Source organism: Microcebus murinus, chromosome 13, assembly GCF_040939455.1.
Source record: "Microcebus murinus isolate Inina chromosome 13, M.murinus_Inina_mat1.0, whole genome shotgun sequence".
NCBI classification, from domain to species: Eukaryota; Metazoa; Chordata; class Mammalia; order Primates; family Cheirogaleidae; genus Microcebus; species Microcebus murinus.
In genome coordinates, this window is record NC_134116.1 from 80,270,148 (window position 1) to 80,297,389 (window position 27,242).

The 27,242-nt window shown below is 38.7% G+C and overlaps 1 protein-coding gene across 2 annotated transcripts; it reads left to right on the forward strand.

The window, feature by feature from the left end:
* Positions 1-24: 24 nt before the first annotated feature.
* SKA3 (spindle and kinetochore associated complex subunit 3) lies at positions 25-22,097 on the forward strand. 2 transcript variants are annotated; one of them, XM_012778682.3, is made up of 9 exons: positions 25-156; positions 5,159-5,220; positions 5,332-5,497; positions 7,571-7,982; positions 17,934-18,019; positions 18,893-18,978; positions 20,414-20,617; positions 21,125-21,246; positions 21,902-22,097. In XM_012778682.3, coding segments are annotated over exons 1-9 (1,242 nt in total). In that variant the 5' UTR covers positions 25-53; the 3' UTR covers positions 21,903-22,097. The 2 variants fall into 2 exon arrangements, with proteins under 2 accessions (XP_012634136.2, XP_075865673.1); XM_076009558.1 differs by having other exon boundaries at positions 20,414-20,587.
* The last annotated feature ends 5,145 nt before the right edge of the window (positions 22,098-27,242 follow it).

A 27,242-nucleotide genomic window follows, 5' to 3' on the forward strand; every position in this document is an offset into this window, starting at 1 on the left:
GGCGAGTGGTGCGGCCCGCTGGCGCCTGGAGTCCGGTTCCGCTGTGCTCACCAATGGACCCGATCCGGAGCTTCTGCGGGAAGCTGCGGTCTCTGGCCAGCACCCTAGACCGCGAGACGGCCCGGCTGCAGCGAGCGCTGGACAGAGAGGAAAGCGGTGAGTTCGGCTGGCGGGGCTGGGCGCGCTGCGCGGGTCCCTCGGGCGCGGCGGGCCGGAAGGGCAGCCGGGGGGAACGGAAGGGACTTGCCGGAGTGGGCGTCAATTGACGGTGGTGACAAGGGCGTCAAAGGGGGTACCGGGTGGGGTGGCGCGTGTATACAGATGCTCCACGTTTGTCGTTAACATAGCTCCAGGAGCTGCGAGTGTCACCTTTTTTATGATTTATTCTTAGGGCCCCTCAAGTGTGCCTTTGTGTCTGTTTTTAGTTCCCTAAAACGACCACATTGCTCTTCTCAAGTAGTGAAAGTAGCACCGTCGTGCTGCGAAGAAAAACAGCGGCACTTGTGAATAAAAAGTCTAAGTTGACAAATTGAGTCCGCAATGTATACACTGATTTATATATGGCATGCTTTCACGTCACATGTAATATTGTGTGCCTGTTAATCAAATACCATGTGAACAAAATTAACCAGTTCCTTTTAAAATGCAGCTATTTAGCATTGTTCTTTATACTTTACATGTCTAGTGACTCGTCTCACCTTAATGGTCCACAGTTGCAGTAAACACCTGTATTTTCCCAATAAACCATATTGCCAGCACAAATACTGGTACTCAATATTGCTGGGTTTTTTTTTAAATAAAGTAAAATTCATCGCCATTCACCTTTGTATTAGAGATTTTTTTTAAGATTTTGCAAAAGAAGTTCAGATTTTAAGATTTACTTCATGAATGTCATAACCATAATGCATCTTAAAATATTGCACCCTGCTGACTCCTTTTACTTTGATTTTATTATGAATAGTTCTCCAACCATTTGAAAATGTTTATTTTATTGTGCTCTGTAGGAAATTTGAGATATGAAAAAATAGAAGAAAATAGTCTCTATAACTCTACTATCCAAAGATATCACTATTAACATTTTAGTAATTTTTCTACCATTCTTATTTTATGGCTTTTTTGTTTTTCTTTTTTTTATTTTGAGACAGAGTCTCACTTTGTTGCCCAGGCTAGAGTGAGTGCCGTGGCATTAGCCTGGCTCACAGCAACCTCAAACTCCGGGGCTCAGCGATCCTACTGCCTCAGCCTCCCGAGTAGCTGGGACTACAGGCACACGCCACCATGCCCGGCTATTTTTTTGTATATATATTTTTAGTTGGTCAATTAATTTCTTTCTATTTTTGGTAGAGACGGGGTCTCGCTCAGGCTGGTTTCCAACTCCTGACCTTGAGCAATCCGCCCGCCTCGGCCTCCCAAAGTGCTAGGATTACAGGCGTGAGCCACCACGCCCGGCCTTTTGTTTTTCTTTGATTTTGTTTATGTGGTTGATAATAAAAACTGACACAAAATTGCATTAACATTTTTGGATTCTTGGTATATATGCTGAATTGCTTTCCACAAAGCTTGTGCTAAGTTATCTTCTTACCAACATATTACCTCTGTGCAAACTCTGCATTTTCTTTTGTTTTTACAAGAAAAAGTTGGAATAGTTCCTGGCCCATATGTATTATAGAAAATATGGAATTGTACTAATCAGCAAAGATGATCACAGTTTCACCTTTTATGATCACATTATGAATTGTTAAATTGACTGACTTCTAAACATCTTTGATGGTGGGCGCAGTGGCACACATCTGTAATCTCAACACTTTGGGAGGCCGAGGTGGGAGAATCACTTGAGGCCAGAAAGTTCGAGACCAGAATGGGCAATATAGTGTAACCCCCATCTCTACAAAAAATAGACAAATTACCTGGGCATGTTAGTGCAGGCCTGTAGTCCCAGCTACTTAGGAGGCTGAGGCAAGAGGATTGTTTGAGGTTGGAGTGAGCTATGATGAAATCACTACACTCTAGCCTGGGTGATAGAGCAAGACCCTGTCTCAAAAAAATAAACATCTTCCAGATGTAATTCACAATTCACATACCATAAAAATCACTATTTAAAGGATACAATTAAGTGGTTTTTAGGATATTAACAGAGTTGTACAATCAATCATAATAACAAGAAGTTTAGATTTTCATCACTCTGAAAAGAAATCCCTGTGCCCATTCAGTCACTCCCCATAACCCCATTCACCACAGCAGCTCTACCCAACCACCAATCTGCTTTCTATCTCTATAGATTTGCCTATTCTGGCAAATTCTGGTAATTTTGTTTAAATTGAATCATACGATATGTTGTTTTTTGTGATTGACTTATTCACTTAGTGTAATGTTTCAGTGTTCATCCATCTTGTAGCATGTGTCATTACATCATTTTATTTCTGAGTAATAGTCCATTGTATGGACATACCATATTCTCTTTATTCACTAGTTGATAGACATTTGGATTTCTACTTTTTGGCTATTATAAATAGGATTGCTGTATACATTCATGTGCAAGTTTTTGTGTGAAAGTGTTTTCAATTCTCTTGGCATATACATAGAGGTAGAATTGCTAAGTCACACAGAACCCCATGTTTAACTTTTTGAGGAGCTGCCAAATTGTTTTTTGAAATGGCTGCACCATTTTATATTTGTACCAGCAATGAATGAGGGTTGCAATTTCTCCACATCTCACCAACATTTGTTTGTTTATATTTTTTATTATAGTTATTCTAGTGAGTACAAGTGGAATCTTATTGTGGTTTTGATTTGCATCTCCCTAATGAAAACTGGTTAATTTTCAATAGGTAGAAGGAGAAGGAGATTTTCAAAGGAGATGTGTTTTAGAAAAGAAATATAATCCTTTTAAAAACTACTTCTACATTGTATGTACAACCAACTGATTAACAACAAAGGTGACAGTGCATTGGGTAAAGGATGTCTTTTCAGTAAGTGGTGCTAGGTCAGTTGGACATCTATATAGAAAAAAAGAGTTGATCTTGATCCTTACCTCATGCCATACACAAAAATCAGTTCCAGATGGTTGTAGCTCTAAATGCAAAAGGTAAAAAGCATAAAGCTCTTAGAAGAAAACATAAGGAATACATATGTATTTTCATTGGTAAGGATTTTTAAAGTATGAACCAAAAAGTGCTTGTTATAAAGGAAAACTTTATAAGTAGAACTACATTAAAATTAAGAAATTGGGCGACTTCCGGGGCCCCTGCTCTTGGGGCCCCAGAACCTCGTCCACAAATAAAAAAAAAAAAAAAAAGAAATTATGTTTCTCAAAATTAAGAGAATGAAAAAGCAAACTATAGAATGAAAGAAGATTTTGCTGTGTATGTGTCTGATAAAAGACTTGTATCTTGTATCAAAATGTATAAAGAATATCTACAAATTACTAAGAAAAAGGCAGACAATACAGTAGAAAAATGCAAAAGTCTTAAATTGATGCTGCAAAAAAAAATTATCTTCAAATGGCCATTAAGCTTATGAAAAGATATCAAGGAAATGCAATTTAAATCCTGATGCGGGCAGTCGATAAGGAAACCTGACCACTGCTGCTCTTTTTCCGGCAGCTGGAAAAATTGCGGATGTTCAGATTGAACATTCCTACTAAAAGCAGCCAACCATCTTTGAAAGCAAGAGTAGGGTCCTGCTGGGAGAAACTGGCAAGAAGAATCTCCCAGAGTACTAGAAGAACATCACTCTAGGCTTCATGATGCTCAAAGAAGACATGGAGGGCACCTGTATTGATAAGAAATGCCCTTCCCTGGTCAAGTCTCCATCCAAGGGTAGATCCTGTCTGATGTGGGATCTAGATCAAGATGCAGAGAAGCATTGTCATCTAAGGGACTATCTCCACTACATCCACAAGAACATGCCTGTGCTTTGCCCCCCTGCTTCAGATGAGCAACATTGTCACAATGGGTGAGTGCCACTCACTGAGCAAGACAGTACGCTTCAGAGTAGTACTCAAAGTCAACAAGGCCACAACACCAGGAAGCAATTCCTTAAGTTCTGAGACTGGCCTACTGCCTACTTTCCAAAATGAAATAGTAATTTTCTCATTGGAAAAAAAAATCCCAATGCAGAACAGTGGTATACCCACCAGGATAACTAAAATGAAAAAGAGAAAAATACTAAGTGTTTGCAAAGATGTGGGACAAATGGAGTTCTCATACACTGCTAGTGGGAGTATAAATTGTAACAACCCTGTTGGAAAAGTGTTTGGGAGTATCTATGAAAGTTGAACACATGCATACCTGTAATCTAGCACTTTTTAAAGTCTAGGTCTCCAGCATACAGAAATGTGAACACATTGGTATCAAAGACATGCTTTAGAAAGTTCAAAGCAAGGGTACTCATAATAGTTCCAGACACAATCCAAAGCCCATCAATAACAGAATAAAGTTTATATCATACAGTGGAATACTGTACAGTAATGAGCATGGATGGATTAGATTATGAACATGGAGGAATGTCACAAAGAATATTGAGTGCAAGAACCCAATCACAAATGAGTAATACTGTGTGAATCCATTAAATAAAGTTCATAAACAAGTAAAACTACTTTGTGGTGTTGGAAATCGGGGTAACATTTACCTTTGGTGATAAGGAGAGACTACAGAAGGGCTTTTAGAGTTCTCATAATGTTCTATTCTCCCTCCTTTCCTGTTTCTTTAGCTGAGGGTTGGTTATTTAAGTGTGTTCACTTTATAAAGTTCAAGCAATATACTATGATTTGTTTATTTTATGTTAAATAGTCATGTGTCCCTTAACATGGGATAAACAGGCAGTTTCATCCTTGTGCAAACATCATAGAGCATTTACACAAACCTAGGTGGTACAGCCTATTACACACCTAGACTATATGGTATAGCCTATTATGCTACTGTACTGAATACTATAGGCAGTTGTAACACATTGGTAAGTTATTGTGTAGACATATCTAAACATAGAAAAGGTACAGTTAAAATGTGATATTATCCTATGGGACCACCATCGTATATGTAGTCCATCCTTGACCAAAATGTCATTATGTGGCACATGACTATATACTAAATTTTCTATTCTTTTTCTTCCTTTTCCTCACATTTATTGGACTTTTTACCTTTCAATATTCATATTGAAGATTTTGAAGATTATCCAGTGAGAATTTTACATGACCTTCATTCAGAAGTCCAGACTCTAAAGGTATCACTCCTACAATATTAATTTATCATTTTTCTGTGGTAATTTTTTAAATCTAAATAGACTTAGTCAGAAGTTAGAGAAATCATAATGTACTTTCTTTCCTCATCAAAGGATGATGTTAATATTCTTCTTGATAAAGCAAGATTGGAAAGTCAAGAAAGCATTGGTTTCATAAAGGCAACAAAAATATTGATGCAGAAAAATTCAATGGATATTATAAAAATAAAAGAGGTTTTCCAGAAGTATGGATATAATCCACGTGTCAAGAAAAATTCAGGTTTGAATAACTTTCATTTTACAGCATTTGTTTTAATATTAAAGAAAGCAGCATGATTAACTAAAACAACTGTAAGCTTGGCCATGATTTTGAGTTTTCACTGCCATTATCTGACCATATAATAAATATTTATTTGACCCTCACTGTGAGCTGGATGCAATCCAGATTAGTGGTACAATATAAAGAAAGTCTTTACTCTCCTTTCCAACATGCTAGATGAGAACTAACAGTGCTAGATCAAAGTTCTTTGAGCTATTTAAATGAGACAGTAGGCTGGGTGCAGTAGCTCACACTTGTAATCCCAGCACTTTGGGAGATCAAGGTGGGAGTAGCGCTTGAGACCAGGAATGAGACCAGCCTGAGCAACATAGCAAACCCCTGTCTCTACAAAAAATGAAAAATTTAGCTGGGCATGGTGGCATGCACCTGTAGTCCCAACTACTTAGGAGGCTGAGGCAGGAGGATCGTTTCAGCTTGCAGTAAACTATGATGACACCACTGCACTCTAGCCCAGGCAACAGGAGCAAGACCCTATCTCAAAAATAAATAAAAGGAAAGGTACAAAATAAATCTACATGACTTACATGATACTTACATGATAGGTGGTTTGTAGTCAGCTCTGTCCATAAATAACTGAGAGACCTTAAGGCATCTATTTCATTTTTCTTGTTCTCATTTTCCTTTTCTGTAGAACGAGAGATTTTGGCTGTATAAGTAGATAAAGTCCTTTTTAGTTCTAAAATTTTAATGAAGGGTAAATATAGCACAGTGGTTTAGAATTTGGACCAAAATGCCTGAGTTCAAATCTGTATTCCATCACTTATTAGCTGTGTTATCTTTGGCAAGTTACCTAACTTTGTGCTTCACTTTTCCATCTATAAACTGGAGATGTTTAATATATCTACCTCATGAGATTATATAAGAATTCATTGAGATAAAATTTTCTTAGAGCAGTGCCTGGCATGTCAATCACCAATATTAAGTACTGCTGTTGTTATGCCTGTACCTCTGAATGACTAACTTCAGTATGCTTCAGTATCTTCATTTCTATCGTGGAAATGCTCTTTGCACATAAGTATTAATTAAATTGAACAAGTCTGTATTGAGGTTGTGTGTGGAAGGTATATTAAACAGCCCATATGGTATAATAGGAAGAATTCAGTTGGCTTTGGTATAAAAGAGCTATGAATTCAAAGACTAGCTTTGCCAGTTACTACATGTGTGACCTTGGATAATTTCTCTAAATTGCATTTTCCTCACTTCTGAGATGGGGATAATAATATCTCCCTATGGAGTAGTGATAATGGTAATGATTTTAGTTTATTAATCTCATCAGTGATAGTGCTATATAAATACATCAGTAGTTTTTTGGAAATTCTTGTAGCATTCCTCAAAATAAACAGAAAGCACAGTGCCAAAACAGAATTAGGCGAATCAGAAACTCTTCCAAGGGCTAAAAACCATGAAATCAAAGTATAAAACCTGTTAAAGGTGGAGAAACTACTTATCTTTCAAATGTTCTGTTATTTTTTCAGTTAGGCTTTTGATAGGGTGTTCCAGACTGACTTAGGATAAAAATTTATCTTTGGATAGCAGTGTTTTCCTGCTAGATGCCCTTCTAACTTAGGCATCTGACAGTTAAAAATCTAAAAATTATGAGTATATGGGGTGTTAAATCTGGAACATAGTTAATTCCACACTGTAATTAATGTCATAAAATGAAACAAAATGATAAAATACTTAAAGAAAACATTAAGATAGACTGGTAAAATTACATTCACTGAGGCAGTAAGGAAAATGGACCTTGATTTGTGAATACTAATTTTTCATCTTTTAACGCTTTAGTTTGCTTTCCTTCTGTAATGTACAATCAAAGTGGAATATGAGTGGACAGGAGGTATGTGTCAGACATTTACTGAAGGGAAAATTGAGATAAAAGTTTTTACAGAATCAGGCCTTTTGCTGATTTGGGAAATTTCAGATGAAGCTATTTTCTAGGGATTTTTTTGTAAACATGAGATTTTCTGTTTTCATGTTTGACCAGAATATTACTTCTTTGATTTTTCCTCCTAGTGTGTGAGCAAGAAGTCATTGACTCTAACCCAGAGTTGTCTAAGTGTGAAATTTTTCAAAAGCCTGACGCGAAGGATGATCTGTGTGATCCTACTGTTGCTAGCAATTCTGTTTCTGAGAAGTCTCCACGTAGTCCGCAACTTTCAGATTTTGGACTTGAGCGGTACATGATATCCCAAGTTCTACCAAAACCTCAGCAGGCAATAAATGACCAGAAGGAAGAGCCCAAAATTATAACTCCAGCTACCAGAGAATCACCAGTTAAATTACTAAAAACTCCAAAATGTGCACTAAAGATGGATGATTTTGAGTGTGTAACTCCTAAATTAGAGCACTTTGGTATCTCTGAATATACTATATGTTTAAATGAAGATTATACAATGGGACTTAAAAACGTGAAGAATAAGAAAAGGTAAGCAGCTTTCTTAAAAGGCTCATTTAATCTAGCTTTCTAAATACTTCATTTATTGATTTTTTTTCCTAGAAGAAATATAAGGTTTATGACAATATCTTTCCCCTAGAAAGTTTTCAGATACTTTATATTTCAAACCTCCCTGAATTGTCAATTCTATCTGTAAAGTGTAAGCTATTGGTTTCCTCAGGTGAGAGGATATAGGAGTGCTAAGGGCCTGACTAAAGATGGTATTTGTAGGAATAGAGAAAAGTGGATAAAATTAAAGAAATAAAATTAGTAAGAATTTGTGATTGATTTGATATGCAGACTTGGGAAGAGAAGAGCAAGGATAAACTCCAGATTTCTGTTTTGTTTTTTGAGATGATGCTGGGAGAAACAAGAATGTCCACAGCTTGGAGGAAAAGGTTATGTTTTTACATGTTGATTTTGAGGTGCATGTAGACATTTTTACTATCTCTTAAGCTTAGGTATTTTAATATGAGTTTGAAGCTCAGTGACGAATTCAGTGCTAGACAAAAGAGATTTGAGGGTGATTACCATGTAAATTTTTAAATGGTAATTAATGCCATAAGAGCTACACTGAAAATTCCACTTATTTCATTTCTTCAAGGTCTGAGGGAAAATAACAAAAAAGAAAATACCACTTATCAAAATAGCCAAGAAGTATCTAAAGATAAAGACTTGGTTGGGTGCTCACATTTACAGTCCCAGCTACTGGGGGTGGGGGGGAGGGGTGAGACAAGAGGATCGCTTCAAAATAGGAGTTAGAGGTTGCAATGAGCTATGATGATGCCACTGCACTCCAGCCTGGGTGATGAAGCAAGACCTATCTAAATAAATAAATAAGATAAATCCTTATCTTTAAAAACTATATTATTAAAGGAAAATAAGCATTCATCTCAAAGAGGGGAGAAAAATCCACAATTCTGGAGAAAGGGGGAGGAAATAAATACTAAAGATAAAAATGTTAATGCAAAAGATTTTTAGAAGAGTACAATTGATCTAAGAACTGGTTCTCATTTAAACGTACATGCAAATGACAAAATTAGGAACTAAGGGCTATTTTTTAAGCTATAAGACAATACTATAGGGTGTAGTATTAGGAAATTTAAAAATTTTAGATAAATGAAAGTTTTGGAAAACAATACAAAATAATCAGAATTGACTTTAAGTAGAAAACCTAGATAGACCAATAATCAGATAAGAAAACCAAAAAAGTTATCAGAGAACCAGCTTCCAAAAGCTCTGAGCACAGATGGTTTTCTGGATGAATCCTTTCAAAATTTCAGAACATGTAAGTTTCATCTTATATGAAAAGTTTTTTGTTTCTGTTTTTTTTTTTTTTTAAAAGAGGTGAGGTCTCTGTTGCCTAGGCTAGAGTGCAGAAGCTATTCACAGATATGATCATAGGGCACTATGGCCTTGAACTCTTGGGATTTAGTGATCCTCCCACCTCAGTTTCCCAAATAGCTGGGACTACAGGTGTGCAGCATCTCACCTTGCCTGTAATGTTCTTTTTCTGAGAAGGTGACGTATGTTTTAGTGCACGTACGAATAACTGGCCTAGGAACCTTCAAATTCATAAAAGCTCCGTGTTCCATTTTCTCACCAGTAAAATGAGTATAACCATATCTATCCTGTTTACCACACAGTCAGTGAGATATAATGGATTAAATATTATAAACTTCTTTAAGAGCAAGTTATTATAAAAATAATGATATAATAGATTTTTAATTTTTAATTTATAATTTTTAAAAATTATAAACTGCTTTAAGATTGTGATAAAAAAAATGATATAAAAATAATGAAATAATGAAAAGGGGTCTACAAACTACAGCCACAGGCCAACTCCAGCCTTCTGCCTATTTTTTTTTTTTTTTTGAGACAGAGTCTCACTTTGTTGCCCAGGCTAGAGTGAGTGCCGTGGCGTCAGCCTAGCTCACAGCAACCTCAAACTCCTGGGCTCAAGCAATCCTGCTGCCTCAGCCTCCCGAGTAACTGGGACTACAGGCATGCGCCACCATGCCCAGCTAATTTTTTCTATATATATTAGTTGGCCAATTAATTTCTTTCTATTTATAGTAGAGAGGGGGGAGGGTCTCGCTCTTGCTCAGGCTGGTTTTGAACTCCTGACCTGGAGCAATCCGCCCACCTTGGCCTCCCAGAGTGCTAGGATTGCAGGCGTGAGCCACCGTGCCCGGCCTATTTTTTAAAATAAAGTTTTATTAGAACACAGTGCTCAAAAACAAAGTTCTTTTTCTAAAACTAGAACGAGGCAAAACTCTTTAGTTAATGAGGTTGATATAACCTTGATATAAATACTGACAAGGCCCACAAAAGGAAACTATGGCCCAATCTAATTTATGTAAAAGTCCTAATTAAAATATTTAAAATTAGCCGGGCGCGGTGGCTCACGCCTGTAATCCTAGCTCTTGGGAGGCCGAGGCGGGCGGATTGCTCAAGGTCAGGAGTTCAAAACCAGCCTGAGCAAGAGCGAGACCCCGTCTCTACTATAAATAGAAAGAAATTAATTGGCCAACTGATATATATATAAAAAATTAGCCGGGCATGGTGGCTCATGCCTGTAGTCCCAGCTACTCGGGAGGCTGAGGCAGCAGGATCCCTTGAGCCCAGGAGTTTGAGGTTGCTGTGAGCTAGGCTGACGCCACGGCACTCACTCTAGCCTGGGCAACAAAGCGAGACTCTGTCTCAAAAAAAAAAAAAAAAAAAAATATTTAAAATTGAATTCAATAGCATATTAAAAGTATTATGTAATGGCTAACTTGCAAGTTAAGCTTAGAAACTATCCAAGGATAGTTTAATATTTGGGAACTCATAAAATACATTATTTCTGTGATTCATTAAGAAAAAGAAGTTAATTTAAATAGATGCTACTGAAGAATTTAATCAAATTTGACACCTATTCTTCATTTAAAATGCTTGGTCATACTCTAAATAGAAGGATACTTTCTTAACATAATAAACATTATGAATTTCTAATATCATAGTGAAGTTATCTGTCACCATTATTATTTAGCATCATTCTTGACGCTCTGGCCAGTGTAATGAGATAGGAAACAGAAATAAGTATTTCTGTGTTATATTTCTAGGCCAAGTTTTATACCTAGGCAACTCAAGAAAATCACATGAAAAACTTCTAGAAATAATAAAATTCAAGAAAGGCTGATATAAGATATATTTTATATAGTTGTATAAATATTTTAACTTTCCTATATTTTATTAATAACTAGTTGGTAATTATAGTGAAAAAAAATCATTCAAATTTTCAATAAAAAAGTAAAATGCCCACACCAGTCAAGGAACATTTCTGAGTCATATACAGGAGAAATTAGGATGAAGAAGGGTATCATATTCCTCAATGGAATGACTATTATTAAGATGTTTATAGATATCATACAATTACAAAGCTTCCACAGGTTTTTTTCTCCCCATAGGGTACAGAAAAGGTTATTTGATAAAATGATTCTAAAATTTATTTGGAAGAATGAAAAGTAAGGATAGCTAAGAAAATAATGAAAAGTAACAGTAATAAGGGACTTGATCTACTAGATATTAAAATACCTAAAACTCCAGGAAGTCAAACGGTATAAAACTGTACAGAATAGCTCAGAAACAGACTCTAATAATATATACTTAAGGTATTTTGAAGTGAACATTATTCAGTAAATTATACTAAAACAATTGGTTAACTGTTTAGAAAAAAAGCAAGTAATCTTTACCTCATGTCAAAATAAATTATAGATAGACCAACAGCCAGAGGCCGTGGCTCACACCTGTAATCCTAGCACTCTGGAGGCTGAGGCAGGTAGATCGCTTGACCTCAGGAGTTCAGTACCAGCCTGAGCAAGAGCAAGACCCCATCTCTACTAAAACAGAAAAATTTAGCCGAAAGTGGTGGCTTGCACCTGTAGTCCCAGCTACTTCAGGAGGCTGAGGCAGGAGGATTGCTTGAGCCTAGGAGTCTGAGGTTGCTGTGAGCTAGGCTGATGCCACGGCACTCTAGCCCGGGCAACAGAATAACACTCTGTCTCAAAAAAAAAAAAAAATTATAGACAAATCAAAAAGACAAGCCGGGCGCTGTGGCTCACGCCTGTAATCCTAGCTCTTGGGAGGCCGAGGCGGGTGGATTGCTCAAGGTCAGGAGTTCAAAACCAGCCTGAGCAAGAGCGAGACCCCGTCTCTACTATAAATAGAAAGAAATCAATTGGCCAACTGATATATATATAAAAAATTAGCCGGGCATGGTGGCTCATGCCTGTAGTCCCAGCTACCAGGGAGGCTGAGGCAGAAGGATCGCTCGAGCCCAGGAGTTTGAGGTTGCTGTGAGCTAGGCTGACGCCACGGCACTCACTCTAGCCTGGGCAACAAAAGCGAGACTCTGTCTCAAAAAAAAAAAAAAAAAAAAAAAAAGACAGACAAATTATTTTAAAAGTAGGAGAAAATGTAGATAAATTATCCATTTAAACAATAAAAAGTACACTGTAACTACCAGTATATTTATAATTGCAAGAAACCTATAAATTAATTTGACACTATTAGACATCTTAACAATATATTCCACTCAGGAATATAAAATGGATCATAAACTGTATAACGGATAAAAAACAATCAAGAAAATACATAGAACCAATATGCCAAGTATAATGCCATTCAAACAGCTGCTACACATATTAGTAAGGAACTGCTAACACTCCAAAAGTTAACTAGACAATGGACATGAATAGACAGCTCATAGAAGTTAAATATGAATAACTAATAAATGTGAAAAAAGTTTTCTCTATTAAAATAGTGCAAGAATATATTTAACTGTTAGGAGAATACAATAAAATCATATACTGCTGTTGGGAATGCTTCGTGGAAAGGGTTGCTCTTTGAATGTTCAAAACCTTTTACCTAGTCATTTTATTTCTAGGAAAACTCAATAAACATTTTGGCACATTTATTATAGCCTTATTTTTAATAAGGGAAGAATGGAAATAACCAAAATATCTAACAGTAGAAAACTAGTAAAATTATGGTATGACACGGAAGCCAGAAATCATAATGAAGAATATGGATAGATTTGATTATATACAAAATTTTGTATGATTTGAACAATGACCAAGCAGGAAAAGTTTTTTTTGTTTTGTTTTTGTAATTTTTTTTTAAATTTCAGAATATTATAGGAGTACAAATGTTTAAGTTACATGAATTATTTTTGTATAGTTTGAGTCAAAGTTGTAAGTGTGTCCATCACCCAGATAGTGTGTATTGTACCCGTTAGGTGTGAATTTACCCATCCCCTTGTCCCCACTCCAACTTGCCTGATTTCCATTGAATTTTACTACCATATGTGCACATTAGTGTGGATCATTTGGTTCCAATTTAATAGTGAGTACTTGTGATGTTTGTTTTTCCATTCTTTTTTTTTTTTTTTTTTTTTTTGAGACAGAGTCTCGCTTTCTTGCCTAGGCTAGAGTGAGTGCCCTGGTGTCAGCCTAGCTCACAGCAACCTCAAACTCCTGGGCTCAAGCAATCCTCCTGCCTCAGCCTCCCGAGTTGCTGGGACTACAGGCACGAGCCACCATGCCCGGCTAATTTCATATATATATATATATATATTAGTTGGCCAATTAATTTCTTTCTATTTTTATAGTAGAGACGGGGTCTTGCTCAGGCTGGTTTTGAACTCCTGACCTTGAGCAATCCGCCCGCCTCAGCCTCCCAGAGTGCTAGGATTACAAGCGTGAGCCACTGAGCCCGGCCGTTTTTGTTTTTTGTTTTTTTTTTTTTTTTCTTAGACAGAGTCTCGCTTTGTTTTCCCAGGCTAGAGTGAGTGCCGTGGTGTCAGCCTAGCTCACAGCAACCTCAAACTCCTGGGCTCAAGCAATCCTCCTGCCTCAGCCTCCCAAGTAGCTGGGACTACAGGCATGCGCCACCATGCCCGGCTAAGTTTTTCTATATATACTAGTTGGCCAATTAATTTCTTTCTGTTTATAGTAGAGACGGGGTCTTATTCTTGCTCAGGCTGGTTTCGAACTCCTGATCTCGAGCAATCCACCCGCCTCGGCCTCCCAAAGAGCTAGGATTACAGGCATGAGCCACCGCGCCCGGCCTTATTGTGGTTTTGATTTGCATTTCTCTGATGATTAGATATGTTGAGCATTTTTTCATGTTTACTAGCTATTAGTCTTTTCTTCTCCTCCTACTCCTCCTCTCCTTCTCCTCATTTTCTCATATTTATTAGCTATTAGTCTTTTCTTCTCCTCCCCGTCCCCCTACTCCTCCTCTTTTTTTTTTTTTTTTTTTTGGAGACAGAGTTTCACTCTGTTGCCTGGGCTACAGTGCTGTGGCATCAGCCTAGCTCACAGCAACCTCAAACTCCTGGGCTCAAGCAATCCTGCTGCCTCAGCTTGCTGAGTAGCTGGGACTACAGGAACGTGCCACCATGCTCGGCCAATTTTTTCTATATATATTTAGTTGTCCAATTAATTTCTTTCTATTTTTAGTAGAGATGGGGGTCTCACTCTTGCTCAGGCTGGCCTCGAACTCCTGACCCTGAGCAATCCGCCCGCCTCGGCCTCCCAGAATGCTAGGATTACAGGCGTGAGCCACCACGCCCGGCCAGGTTCTTCTCTTTGACTGACTTAACTCAAAAGTGTTTTCTTCAAGCTCTGAGATTCTTTATTCTGCCTGATCTAGAATATTCTTAAAGTTTTCCACTGTGTTTTGTATTTCTTTGAATGAATTTTTCATTTTTAGAAGTTGTTTGATTTTTTTAATAATTTGCTTTACTTAAATTTTCCATTCATTTCCTGCATTATTTGTATGGTTTGTGTTGAGTTTCTATTTTCTCTTGTTTTTCATTGAGCTTCCTTATGATCCACATTCAGAATTCTTCATCTGTCGTTTAAATCTTTTCATTTTGGTTGGTATCCATTGGTAAGGAGTTTTTGTTTTCTTTTGGGGATGTCCTTTCACTCTGATTTTTCGTTTCTAGAGTTCTTTCACTGATTCCTTCTCATCTGGCCTCTCAGTCAAGACCTAGGGGAGCTGACCTGATTTATGGGCCTGTCTCCAGGTGCCTGAAGATCAATCCCTGAATGTGCCAGGGAGAGGAGTGCTGGTTATGAGTTGCCTATGGAGTATTCTAGCAGGTCTCAGGTTACCTCTGACCTGCTGTCTTCACCTCTTCTCAACAATGTGTAGTGAGTTAAGTCCCCAAGTTTATTCTGGTGATGGTAGGTGGTACTTGTGTGAATCAGCCCCACCCTGTTTGCTTGAGTTGGAAGACGCTATGATGGGTTATGTCATTCTTCCTGATGTTCATTGAAATTTCTGTGATAGAACCAGCTGCCGAGATATTCTTTTGTGTCCATGGTAGACTCTGGTTTCCCAGGTGGAGTACTCCAAGTTGTAATTCTTTTATGTTATAATACCATGTGAGGTGCTTCGGTCAGTCCATCTGTTAGCAGCTTCTTTGGCTACTTTATTTGCTTGACGTATTTCTTCTACAACTTGCGGGTCACATTCTTTGTATTTTTCTACTTCTGCCTTTAGCTGTTCCCTTTGGTCTCGAAATGAAGAAAGTTCTTTTGCTAGCCTAGTTCGCTCTTCCATCTCTTGTCGACCAATTTTAGCTTTTTCAATGCTTTTCTGTAGGTTTTCATGCTTTTGGCTTCCCTTAGACAACTGAGATTCCAGAACCTCCAACTTACATTTCCTTGCATGAAGAGCTTTACTTGGAAAAGCCCAATAATAATTAGAAGTTCCAATCCTCTCACAGTCAACCATACCATCATCAACTAAACTTTGAAGGACTTCTTTTACTGACATAGTTGTAATGCCTTTCTCTTTGGGAGCAATCTTCTCCATGTCTTTTAATTAAAATACATCTTTCATGGCGCTGGGGTTTCCAAGGTGGCGGGGCCAGCACTTGAGACGAAGGGTAGGAAAAGTTTTTATGACATATAAAACAATGGCCGGGCGCGGTGGCTCACGCCTGTAATCCTAGCACTCTGGGAGGCTGAGGCGGGCGGATTGCTCGAGGTCAGGAGTTAACAAGACTCTGTAGCTAAATAAATAAATAAATAAATGAATATGTATATATGTCACATAATACATACTTTTTTTTTTTTTTGAGACAGTCTCGCTTTGTTGCCCAGGCTACAGTGAGTGCCATGGCGTTAGCCTAGCTCACAGCAACCTCAAACTCCTGGGCTCAAGCAATCCTCCTGCCCCAGCCTCCCGTAGTAGCTGGGACTACAGGCATGTGCCACCATGCCTGGCTAATTTTTTCTATATATATTAGTTGGCCAATTAATTTCTTTCTATTTTATAGTAGAGATGGGGTCTCGCTCTTGCTCAGGCTGGTTTCAAACTCCTGACCTCGAGCAATCCGCCCACTCTGTCTCAAATTTTTTCTATATATATTAGTTGGCCAATTAATTTCTTTCTATTTTATAGTAGAGATGGGGTCTCGCTCTTGCGGAAAATTGGCAGTGTATGTAAAAGTCTATGAAATTTTACTTAAAAGAATGAATTCGAGGCAAATGATCAGTGTGTAATGGTATATATATAAAACACTCTGATTTTATTTATATTTCTGAAGTTCAAAAACAAGCAAAAATTATATTAATATTAAGAATACATAGATAAGTAGTTACAAATACCAAGCAAATCTAGGAAGAAATTAACCTCTATGCAGCAGAGAGGGGTATCTAGCTGGGACGATTCCATAAAGAACTACACAGGTACTAGTATTATAATATTCTCTTTTTTAAGCTAGAGAGTGGATCTGGAGGTGTTAATTTTCTTAAAAATTTATACTTTGTGTATATATTCTTTTGTATATGTGCCATATCGTATACACACTTTTTAAAAATGTTTAAGGTGTTAAGGACAGCATGGTCATTATGTTTCAATTCAAAACTGGAAATTTATAAGTGAAAATCAATCCTGAACTGTCTTGTAGTATTCAGTGATACTTCTCTTTATTACTATATTCCAGACATCTATGTAATTACAGGATCAATTTTTTAGTCTAAAAATTCTTAAGTTCTTAATTCTTAATCTTAATCTTAAATTCTTAATTCTTAATCTATAACTGTATACTGCTTATAAAATTCCACTTCAGGATTTTGAAGCAATGAGCTGTACAGTTCCCTTTTTTATTTTTTTTATTTTTTATTTTTTTTTTTGAGACAGGGTCTTACTTTGTCCAGGCTGGAAAGCAGTGGTGCAATTATAGTTCACTGTAACCTCAAATTCCTAGCCTCAAGTGATCCTCCTGCCTTGGCCTCCCAAAGTGCTGGGATTACAGGTGTGATCTGCCTCACCTGGCCACAATGTTTACTTTTGACTGAGTTGAATTTAATGACTGTCCTGTAAGTCACATTTTCTTAACCCACATCTCTAAATCAAGACTATCAATAAGCCAGGTGCGGTGGTTCTTGCCTGTAATCCTAGCACTCTGGGAGGCTGAGGCGGGTGGATTGCTCAAGGTCAGGAGTTCGAAACCAGCCTGAGCAAGAGTGAGACCCCGTCTCTACTATAAACAGAAAGAAATTAATTGGCCAACTAATATATATAGAAAAAAATTAGCCGGGCATGGTGGCACATGCCTGTAGTCCCAGCTACTTGGGAGGCTGAGGCAGGAGGATTGCTTGAGCCCAGGAGTTTGAGGTTGCTGTGAGCTAGGCTGACGCCACGGCACTCACTCTAGCCTGGGAAAACAAAGCGAGACTCTGTCTCAAAAAAAAAAAAAAAAAAGACTATCAATAGAAAATGGTTCCTAATCTTTTTGAGCCATGAATTACATATTTTAAAAAAATATTTGTTTCATGAGACTGCTATTTCATAAAACAGGATTGAATGTTAGTCTAAACTTGATGATATATAGCAAGATTAATTTTTTTAATCTTATAATTTTACTATGAATCACACCAGTGAGAAGGCCATAGAAACAGAATCCATGACCAATGATAATTACTTTGCTACTCCTGGCCCCATAATCCAGCGGTTGGAAGAAAGTGGTAAGTATAAAAATCAAATTACTTCTCAAGTTATATTCTTGCTAGACTATCTTTGTACAAAAATAGTATACCTTAGAGGTACAAAAATGTCACCTTAGACATTCTAATAGTTTTCTCCTTTTTTAAATTTTTTTGGAGACTGTCTCTCATTCTGTCACCCCAGGTAGAGTATAGTGGTGTCATCATAGGTCCCTGCATCCTCCAATTTGTGGGCTCAAGAGATCCTCCTGCCTCAGCCTCCTCCCAAGTAACTGGGACTACAGGCACATGCTACCACACTCAACTAACTTTTCTGTTTTTGGTAGAGGTGGGGTCTCACTTTTGCTCAGGCTGGTCTCAAATTCCTGGCCTCAAGCCATCCTCCTGCCTTGGCCTCAAAATGCTAAAATTACACTTGGCGTATAATGTAGTTTTTTGTTGTTGTTGTTGTGTTTTTTGTTTTTTTTTTTTCTAAACCAAGGACTCATGTTATCAATTCTGGTGGCTTATGCCTATAATCCCAGTACTTTGGGAGACTGAAGTGAGAGGATTGCTTGAGGCCAGGAGTTTGAGATCAGCCTGGGCAACACTGCAAGACTGCATCTCTAAGAAAAATTTTTTTAATTAGTTGGGCATGGTGGCACATGCCTGTAGTCCTAGCAACTCAGAAGGTTGAAGCAAGAAGGATCACTTGAGACCAAGAGTTCAAGGTTGCAGTAAGTTGTGATCGTGCCATTGCCCTTCTGCCTGGGCAACAGGGTGAGACTTTGTCTCTAAACAATAAATAAATAAAGGATAAAAATTACATTGACAAAGCTTATAACTTAAAAGTTAAAATCTTATTTCAGCTATAGTCTCATCTTTATTTTCATGACCATTGTATGTGTCTTCTAGATGTCAAGTATACAAATTCCCCCTTGGCACCTACATTCTGCACTCCTGGTTTGAAAATTCCTTCTACAAAGAACAGCACAGCTTTGGTAACTTTCTGTAAAATTGAAAACTCTAATCTTGCTCCTAACAACTCAGATACAGTATTGCTTCCAGACTTGGTCTGTTTTAATGACTTACACTAATGAAGACTTTAGGAATATATTTTGAGGGTAATTTGGCAGCATAGATCAAGAGCTTCACAATTTTTTTCATACCCTTTAACCATGTCTCAGAATTTGTTCTAAAATAACTTTGGACAAAGATTTGTAACAGGGAAGTTATAGAGGAAGGAATAGCATTATTTGTAAGAGCAAAACATGGGGAACAATATAAATGTCAAGTGATAGAGAAGCGAAGTGCAATAAGGCATAGCTGTGAGATCTGGTGTTACTTCACATATTTTGAAAAACAGATGAGAACATAAAAAGTATGTTTTCAAGTAATATTTAATCATGGAAATGACATGTACATATGTACACACACACATATATACACACATATTTTAAGGAAAAGGAATGTATAGAAAGACACCAATATGTAGTTATCTCTGGGTAATAGATTTAAGGTGATTATATGCCCTCCCCCAAATTAATGGACCAATTTAATCAAATCAAAACCTATCCCTCTTTAAAGTCTGTAGGAACATTTAAGATGACCAATAGTGTAGACAACCAATACTATATTAAGGTCTCCAATAGAATTTCCTGTAATGATGGAAATATTCTATAATCTGCACTTATATAGTAGCCACTAATCAAATGTAGTTACTGGACACTTAAAATGTGGTTAGTGTATCTGAGGAAATGATTTTTTAATTTTATTTAATTTTAATTAATTTAAATTTACATGTGAGTAGCCTCATGTGGCTTGTAGCTGCTATATTAGACAGTGCAGCTGTAGACAAACAGTGTTGTTTATCAATTGAAGTTTCAGGTCATCTGCCTGCTGGTACTTGTCATTTACAATTAATCTACTTCTCAGGTTTCAGTTTACATGGAAGGTGGCCTGCTCATGCGACACTCCCATCCTCCCTATTAACCTTGACTGCAGGGAGATGGGTGACTTACCCAGTTAGTCCATTTAGCATGAATAAACTGCAAGTTGAGCTTGCCTCAGATCTGCTTCCCTTTCTCTGGAGGGCGCCTGCCTGCTGAGGGCGTAGGTAACCTACTCATCCTTGTGGTGACTCCTCTGGCCAGCGTGGTGCTGCTTCAGATGGGTGGGAGAGTCGTCCAAATCTGGGCTCAGGCAACACATCCGCTTAGTTGTGACATCAAGCTCTAACTCAGTCTTCATTAGTAACGAAGATGGTATTTTGTCCTTACACCATTTCTTTTTCTTGATTTTGTTTAGAACTTAGTCGGGGGAGAGAGAGGGTCATTTGGGGGCCTACATACAGCACCCAACAACTATCAAATAACTAACAATTTTTATTTACTACATTATTTTATACTACCGTAATGATTTATTTTTATTCAACAGGTATCCACAAATTATTCACTATCAAAAACAAATAGTTCATCAGATGATTTGGAAGTTAAAGATTGTACTTCTGTAATTTTAAATTCAGACAAGTGCTTTGAGAATCTTGCAGATCCCTCTTCTCCCATGATTTCTTCTTATGAGAATCTGCTCAGAACACCTACACCTCCAGAAGTAACTACGATTCCAGAAAATATTCTCCAGGTTATTTTTCCAGGCTATTTTATTTTATTTTTTCTATTCTTTTCAAAATTAGATTTTTATAGTAAGTACTTGAAATGCTTATAAACTGTCTTATTTATTATTGGGCTAATGTGCTAGTTTTGGTATTGAGAAAATCTAAATTCTAAGCTATTGGACCATTCTAAGACCACCTGGCTAAGACTCTTCTGAGCTGAGCACAAGCTAGGGGCTTCTTCATATTTTTAGTGATATTACCTTTATGGGTCATTTCCTCTTTACCTCTAACTCCTCAGAGTGTATTTTAGGCCTTAGAAATCAGTCCTTCACATCAAAGTTAAATTTCTAATATCTCCATCTTCTCATTGCTGTTGACTATCTGTGTGCACTATTGTTTAAAAAATTCTTAGTGTTTTAAATAACCCATATCTTGAAATTGTCCCTGAATTTTCTTAAAACATTTTATAACACTTTCCAAATTTAAGTTATGTTTATGTGATTTGCTAAAAAAGAATTTGCTTTTTGTTTTAGATTTTATCAAAATACAACTCAAACCTAACTACTCCAGTAGCAGTTAAAGCAGTGCCACCCCACAAAGGGTTCCTCAAATATGAAGGAAAGAACATCCAAGGTGTTGGCAACAAAGAAAACTGGTGAGTATGTTACTTTATCAAGAAAGTTTGTGGGCCGGGCACGGTGGCTCACGCCTGTAATCCTAGCTCTTGGGAGGCCGAGGCGGGCGGATTGCTCAAGGTCAGGAGTTCAAAACCAGCCTGAGCAAGAGCGAGACCCCGTCTCTACTATAAATAGAAAGAAATTAATTGGCCAACTGATATATATATAAAAAATTAGCCGGGCATGGTGGCGCATGCCTGTAGTCCCAGCTACCCGGGAGGCTGAGGCAGAAGGATCACTCGAGCCCAGGAGTTTGAGGTTGCTGTGAGCTAGGCTGACGCCACGGCACTCACTCTAGCCTGGGCAACAAAGTGAGACTCTGTCTCAAAAAAAAAAAAAAAGAAAGTTTGTGTCTTATTTGAGAAGAACATTTAAAAATTAACATTTGAATGGTAGTAAACATTTTGTTTTTAATTGACATTTGCCAGCTTAGGTTAATAGCCTGTCTTTATCTTTTGATACAGACTTTGTGATCCCTGAATCACAGACTCCCAAATTTGATGACTCCCGAGTTTGATGATACCAGTATCTATTCTCAATGATTTAAAAATATATAGCTACAGTGTTGTCATTTGTTTTGTTGATGGCTTTTAGTTATACTTAATTGATATTTTTTATTTGTATCTGTTGCAGAACTTCTATTGCATTCATCCATTACAGAAACTGAACAGCTGAGATGAAAACAGGGCTGGACTCACTTTGTTATTCCCATTCCCCTACCTCTTTCCCCCTTTTTCAAACCAACTCATTTCAGAGAGGAACATGGACATTGGTGTAACCATATGCTTGTTGTGATGTTTTGATTTGGTTTAACCTCAGTCTTGTTGACATGTGGTTCATTCATTCAGTTTTTAGGATTATTACTGTTTCATTGATATTAAATTATTTTGCTTAATTTAACAGAATGGTTTAAATAATATCAGGAAGTAGGACAAATAACTTTAAAAGTATAAATGCTGCTGTTTGCTGCTCAGATGAGGCCACCCTGACCTTCCCGTAGCCAGGCGGTCACTGCTGCCAGCCAGCTCGGCCTTCCCTCGTCTCCCCTCAGGATTGTCCCAGAGCCTTTTACACCTTTTATTTCAACACTCTTACGACTATTGCTGTTTGCAAGTGACAGAAACACAGCTTAAACTTAGGAAAAGAGGGGGATTTCTGGGCCTGGGTGATGCACTGACTATAGTTGGAGGTGAGAGGAGGCCCCAGACAGTTGGACTTGGGGACTCACTGTTGTCAGCTTGTGTGTTTTTCTTCTCTTTTCTCCCAGCTTTTTACTATTGGCTTTGTTCTTTCCCATCAGCTCCTCCCACCCATGGCTGTTGCCCTCTCAGCCTCTGCTCTCCACCTTGGCCACCCCTCTGTGGAAGTTTCGATGGCTTGTCCTGGGTCAGGGGCACTCCGGTGGACTGTCAGCTGTGGCCAGGAGCCTCTCTGCAGCTCCGTGGCAGTTTCAGACTGCCCAGTCCATAGAGCCTGAGATCCTTCCAGTTTAAGCACAACTGGAAAGTAATTAAGTTCATGACAGTGCTGTTGAAGAACTGTCAAATTATAGCCAATGGGAAAATAATAAGGATCTAGTGTTCTGTTGAGACCAGTTTAAAATTTGGGAAGAAACTGATAAGTATCATGACAAAGTCCTTCAAAGGCTTAGCTTTGGGAAATTTGAAGCAATAAAGATTACCCATTTTATGACTGTCTCTTTTGTTGTTTGTTTGAGACAGTCTCACTCTCACCTGGGCTAGAGTGCCGTGGCATCAGCCTAACTCATAGCAACCTCAAACTCCTTGGCTCAAGCAATCCTGCTTAATCTAACAGGTAGCTTCCAAGTAGCTCAGACTGCAGGCATGCACCACCATGTCCAGCTAATTTCTTTCTATTTTTAGTAGACATGGGGTTCTTGCTCAGGCTGGTCTTGGACTTCTGACCTTGAGCTATCCTCCTGCCTCAACCTCCCAGAGTGCTAGGATTATAGGCATGAGCCACCACGCCCAGCCTGAGATTGTGTCTTGAGTCAAATGAATGACCTGTCACATTACGCTCTATCAATCCTGTCAGAAAATTGTTACCAAAACAAAATTTAGTCCTTGTTCCAGGAATTACTGTGTAGTTGTAAGTATTGTAAGTATAATTTTCTTAAATATAATGTAAAATAAATTATTTTCAAGATAGTTTTCAAAGTAAAGCTCAAGTCAACCTTATATGCACTGATGATTCTAAAATTTACATCACCTTTTCACTGTATAACCATAAGTGTATGTGAGTCCCCAGAACTGGAAGAGACTGGAGGGAGGGAGTGGACCAGGGACTGAGTCCTGGGCTTCTCCCAGATTTGGAGGATGTAGACAGGCAGAATAATCTAGCAAAGGCCAGTGGAGTAGGAAAAAAATATTTCAAGGAGAGTGATGATTCTGTCAGTATTGCTGAGAATTCAAGTGAAAAGATGACTGAGAATTGACCGATGGATTTGGCAAAGTCAGTGTTATTGACAACACCAGTTGGCTTGGGTGGAGTGCTAGTGATAGAAGTCTGGAGTGGGCTGAAGAGAAAATAGGTGAAGAAGTAAAAACAACTGCTTTAGACAGCTCCTTTGGCTAGTTTTGCTAAAGAAGGGAGGAGAGAGAAGGGGCAGCATCTGGCAGGGGTTATGGAGCAAAGAGGAGGTTTTAAGATGGGCAATAAAAACTTGAGCATTTCTGATTGCCTACAGGGGCTCCTGTAGGCACTTGCTTTGTGATGACCCCTGAAATTCATTTGTCCAAACTTCATCTTTCCCTGACCCTTACCACCTTACTCCTATGATCCTAGTTTCTTTTTTTCTTTTCTTTTTCTTTTTTTTTTTTTGAGACAGACTCTCACTCTGTTGCCCGGGCTAAGGTGCCATGGCGTCAGCCTAGCTCACAGCAACCTCAAACTCCTGGGCTCAAGCAATCCTTCTACCTCAGCCTCCCAAGTAACTGGGACTACAGGCGTGCACCACCATGCCCAGCTAATTTTCTCTATATATTTTTAGTTGGCCAATTAATTTCTGTCTATTTTTAGTAGAGATGGGGTTTCGAGCTTGCTCAGGCTGGTTCGAACTCCTGAACTTGAGCCATCCTCCAGCCTCCCAGAGTGCTAGGATTACAGGTGTGAGCCACCAAGCCCAGCCTGATCCTAGTTTCTGTTAGATCCATGATGCTTCCAGCTTCTCAAACTCCAAACATTGGGATCTTTCAAGCATGTCTTCCCACTGCTCTTAAAATGAAACCCAAGATCCTCAATATGGTCCACATGGCCCTGTGTAGTTTGACCCCAGCTTGCTTTTCCCTCATGCTCCGTGGGTTCTGGGCACACCACCATTCTGCCTCTAGGCCTTGCACACGCTGCTCTCTGCCTAGAATACTACTTTCTGCTTCACTGGCTCTCCCTCTCATCCTTAAGTGGTGGACACCTGGTGTTTCTATCTGCCCTATACTATTGCCCTTAACAACTTACAGGCCGGATCCACGCTCCACCAAGTAGCATCACAATTTCTGACTATACCGGTCCGAGATGGGTGTGGGATCCCAGCCCATTCTGGGACCTTGGGCCAGTGCTGGAGAAGAGCAGCGCACCCCCTTTCTGGAGCTGCAGTGGCACACCTGGAGCTGCGGCTGCACCGTCCACCGTGGATGGGAAGCCTGCGTGAGAGGGAGCCTCCCCTCTCAGTTGAGGCAACAGCTGTGTTGGAGGCCAATGATCAGCTGGGCCTGATGCCAACTAGTTCATTAAATGATCCAGAAACTCCTCGTGCTTAAGCAAGCTGGAGTTTTCCCTTAAGAGTCCTGGCTGATTATCTTCAGGTCTCAGATTGAATGTCATTTTATCAAAAACTTTATCTATCTTCCCAGTTTAAAATAAGTCGTCTCTCTTTCTCAGCACCCTATTCTTGTCCTTCATAGCACTTGGTACAGTTTGTAATAAAATACATTTATTTTATTACATTTATCTAGTTCACCTAGCTCCCGCATTGGACGGCAAGCTCAATGAGGGCAAGGCCAAGGCCCTTGTTTGTTTGCTTGCTTTGTTCATTACTCTGGTACCTAGCAATTTAAAGTATCTAGTGGCTGAATTAGTGATGACGTCAAACAATTGAGATCTTACTGTACCAGGCATGGTTCTAAATGCTTTACACTTACCTCAGCTGTAACCTACTTAATTCGTTAGGTCATTGAGGTAAGCTTTTTCAGGTGAGGAAATTGAGGCTTTAATGATCGGCTTTCCTCTCCCGTGTCCCATTTCCCAGCCTGAGCCTTGTGATTGCCATGCCCTCCAGGTGGTCTCTGCACATCCCTGGAATATTCCTCCCCTCTACCCTCTGCCACTATTCTGATTCTCGCCTAGATTGTTGCAATAGTATCTGACACTCCTACCTCTTCATCTTGAACTCCTACCAAAAGTCAGTACGTAAGAAGCGTTCCACTATTTGTCATTCCTTTTGTTCGTGCCGTACCCTGTATCTGGAATACAAATCCCACTCCTCTTTTAGGAGTTGGGCAAGTGCAAACGCCAACTCCAGAAAGCCTTTCATTATCTCACCATATGGTGTTCTCTGGAGTAGCAATTTATCCTCCTTTCTTGTGACTCTTCTCTACCTTTTGCCATCTTTCCTAACTAGACTAAGACTTTATGAGGAAGTATCTGTGTCTGTGCAGATTGGTCTCTGTATTGCCAGTTCCATGTCATCTGGTACATATTAGGTTATTAAGTATGCAATGTCCCATTTCCTTAAGTAATAAGTTTGACGTTGATAAGTCTGACATTTCACTTTGACGCTTCTTCAATTTTTTTTGGTTGTTTTTTTGTGAAGGTACATCCTCATTCTTTTAAACACACATTTTGGCTTGTGATTAGCTTTCAAATTTCTTTTTAGAGCAATTTTTGTGAAACCACAGATAAGTCAAAAATTCACGTTATTTTTGAACATGAGTTCCATTGTGGAACCATTGCAACACAGCTGCAAATATCAACAAAGTGTTCAGGAAGGATGTGTCTAATGAACGCACAGTACGTCGATGGTGTGAGAAGTTCCATTCTGGTGGTTTTAATATTGAAAATGAGCCCTGAGACCAAGGTGGATAATGAGATGAAAGCTATAGTGGACGTAAATCCATCTCAACCTACGACGTGTGAAATAGCAAGCAGCAAGGTTGGATGTTACTATTCCAACAACATTGGGCCATTTGAAACACATGGGCAGAGTAAAGAAGTTGGACAGCTAGGTACCACATGAATTAAATGAACATCAGAAGAGAAATCGTCATGAAGCTTGCCTTTCTTTGCTGTCACAACATAAAGGTGAGCCATTTCTACACCATATTGTTACATGTGATGAAAAATCACAAGCGTTTGGCACAATAGTTGGATGAAGATGAACTGCCAAAACAGTCCAAAACTGAATATTCATCAAAACAGCTAATGGTGTCTGTTTGGTGGTTCGGCTGGTATTAACCACTACAGCTTCATGAAACCTGGTCAGTCGATTACAGCTGATGTCTACTGCCCCCAGTTGGGATAAAATGAGGATGCTTGCAATGAAACAGCTGAGACTGGTCGGTTGAAACAGGCCAATCCTCTTGAAAGATCACGTGTCACAGAAACAACACTGCTCAAACTACTGAAGCTGGACTTGGAAACTCTTGTCATATTCACCAGACCTTACACCAACTGACTACCACTTCTTCCAGGTTTTGGACAACTTGCGAGGAAAAATATTCAGTTCTCAACAAGCTGTGGAAAACACCTTTTGTGATTTCATCACCACTCACTCTCCAGGCTTCTCTGCTGCTGGCATAAACAAGCTACGGTTAAGATGGCAAAACAGCACTCTGGGAGGCTGAGGCGGGCAGATTGCTTGAGTTCAGGAGTTCAAAACCAGCCTGAGCAAGAGTGAGACCCCGTCTCTAAATAGAAAGAAAATTAATTGGCCAACTAATATATATAGAAAAAAAATGAG

Excerpts from the sequence above, each read along its gene's own strand:
- SKA3 (XM_012778682.3), top strand. The coding sequence starts at position 54 with ATGGACCCGATCCGGAGCTTCTGCGGGAAGCTGCGGTCTCTGGCCAGC. Across the intron at positions 5,221-5,331 it reads CAGAAGTCCAGACTCTAAAG|GATGATGTTAATATTCTTCT; the intron begins GTATCACTCCTA and ends TCCTCATCAAAG. Across the intron at positions 20,618-21,124 it reads TTCCAGAAAATATTCTCCAG|ATTTTATCAAAATACAACTC; the intron begins GTTATTTTTCCA and ends TTTTTGTTTTAG.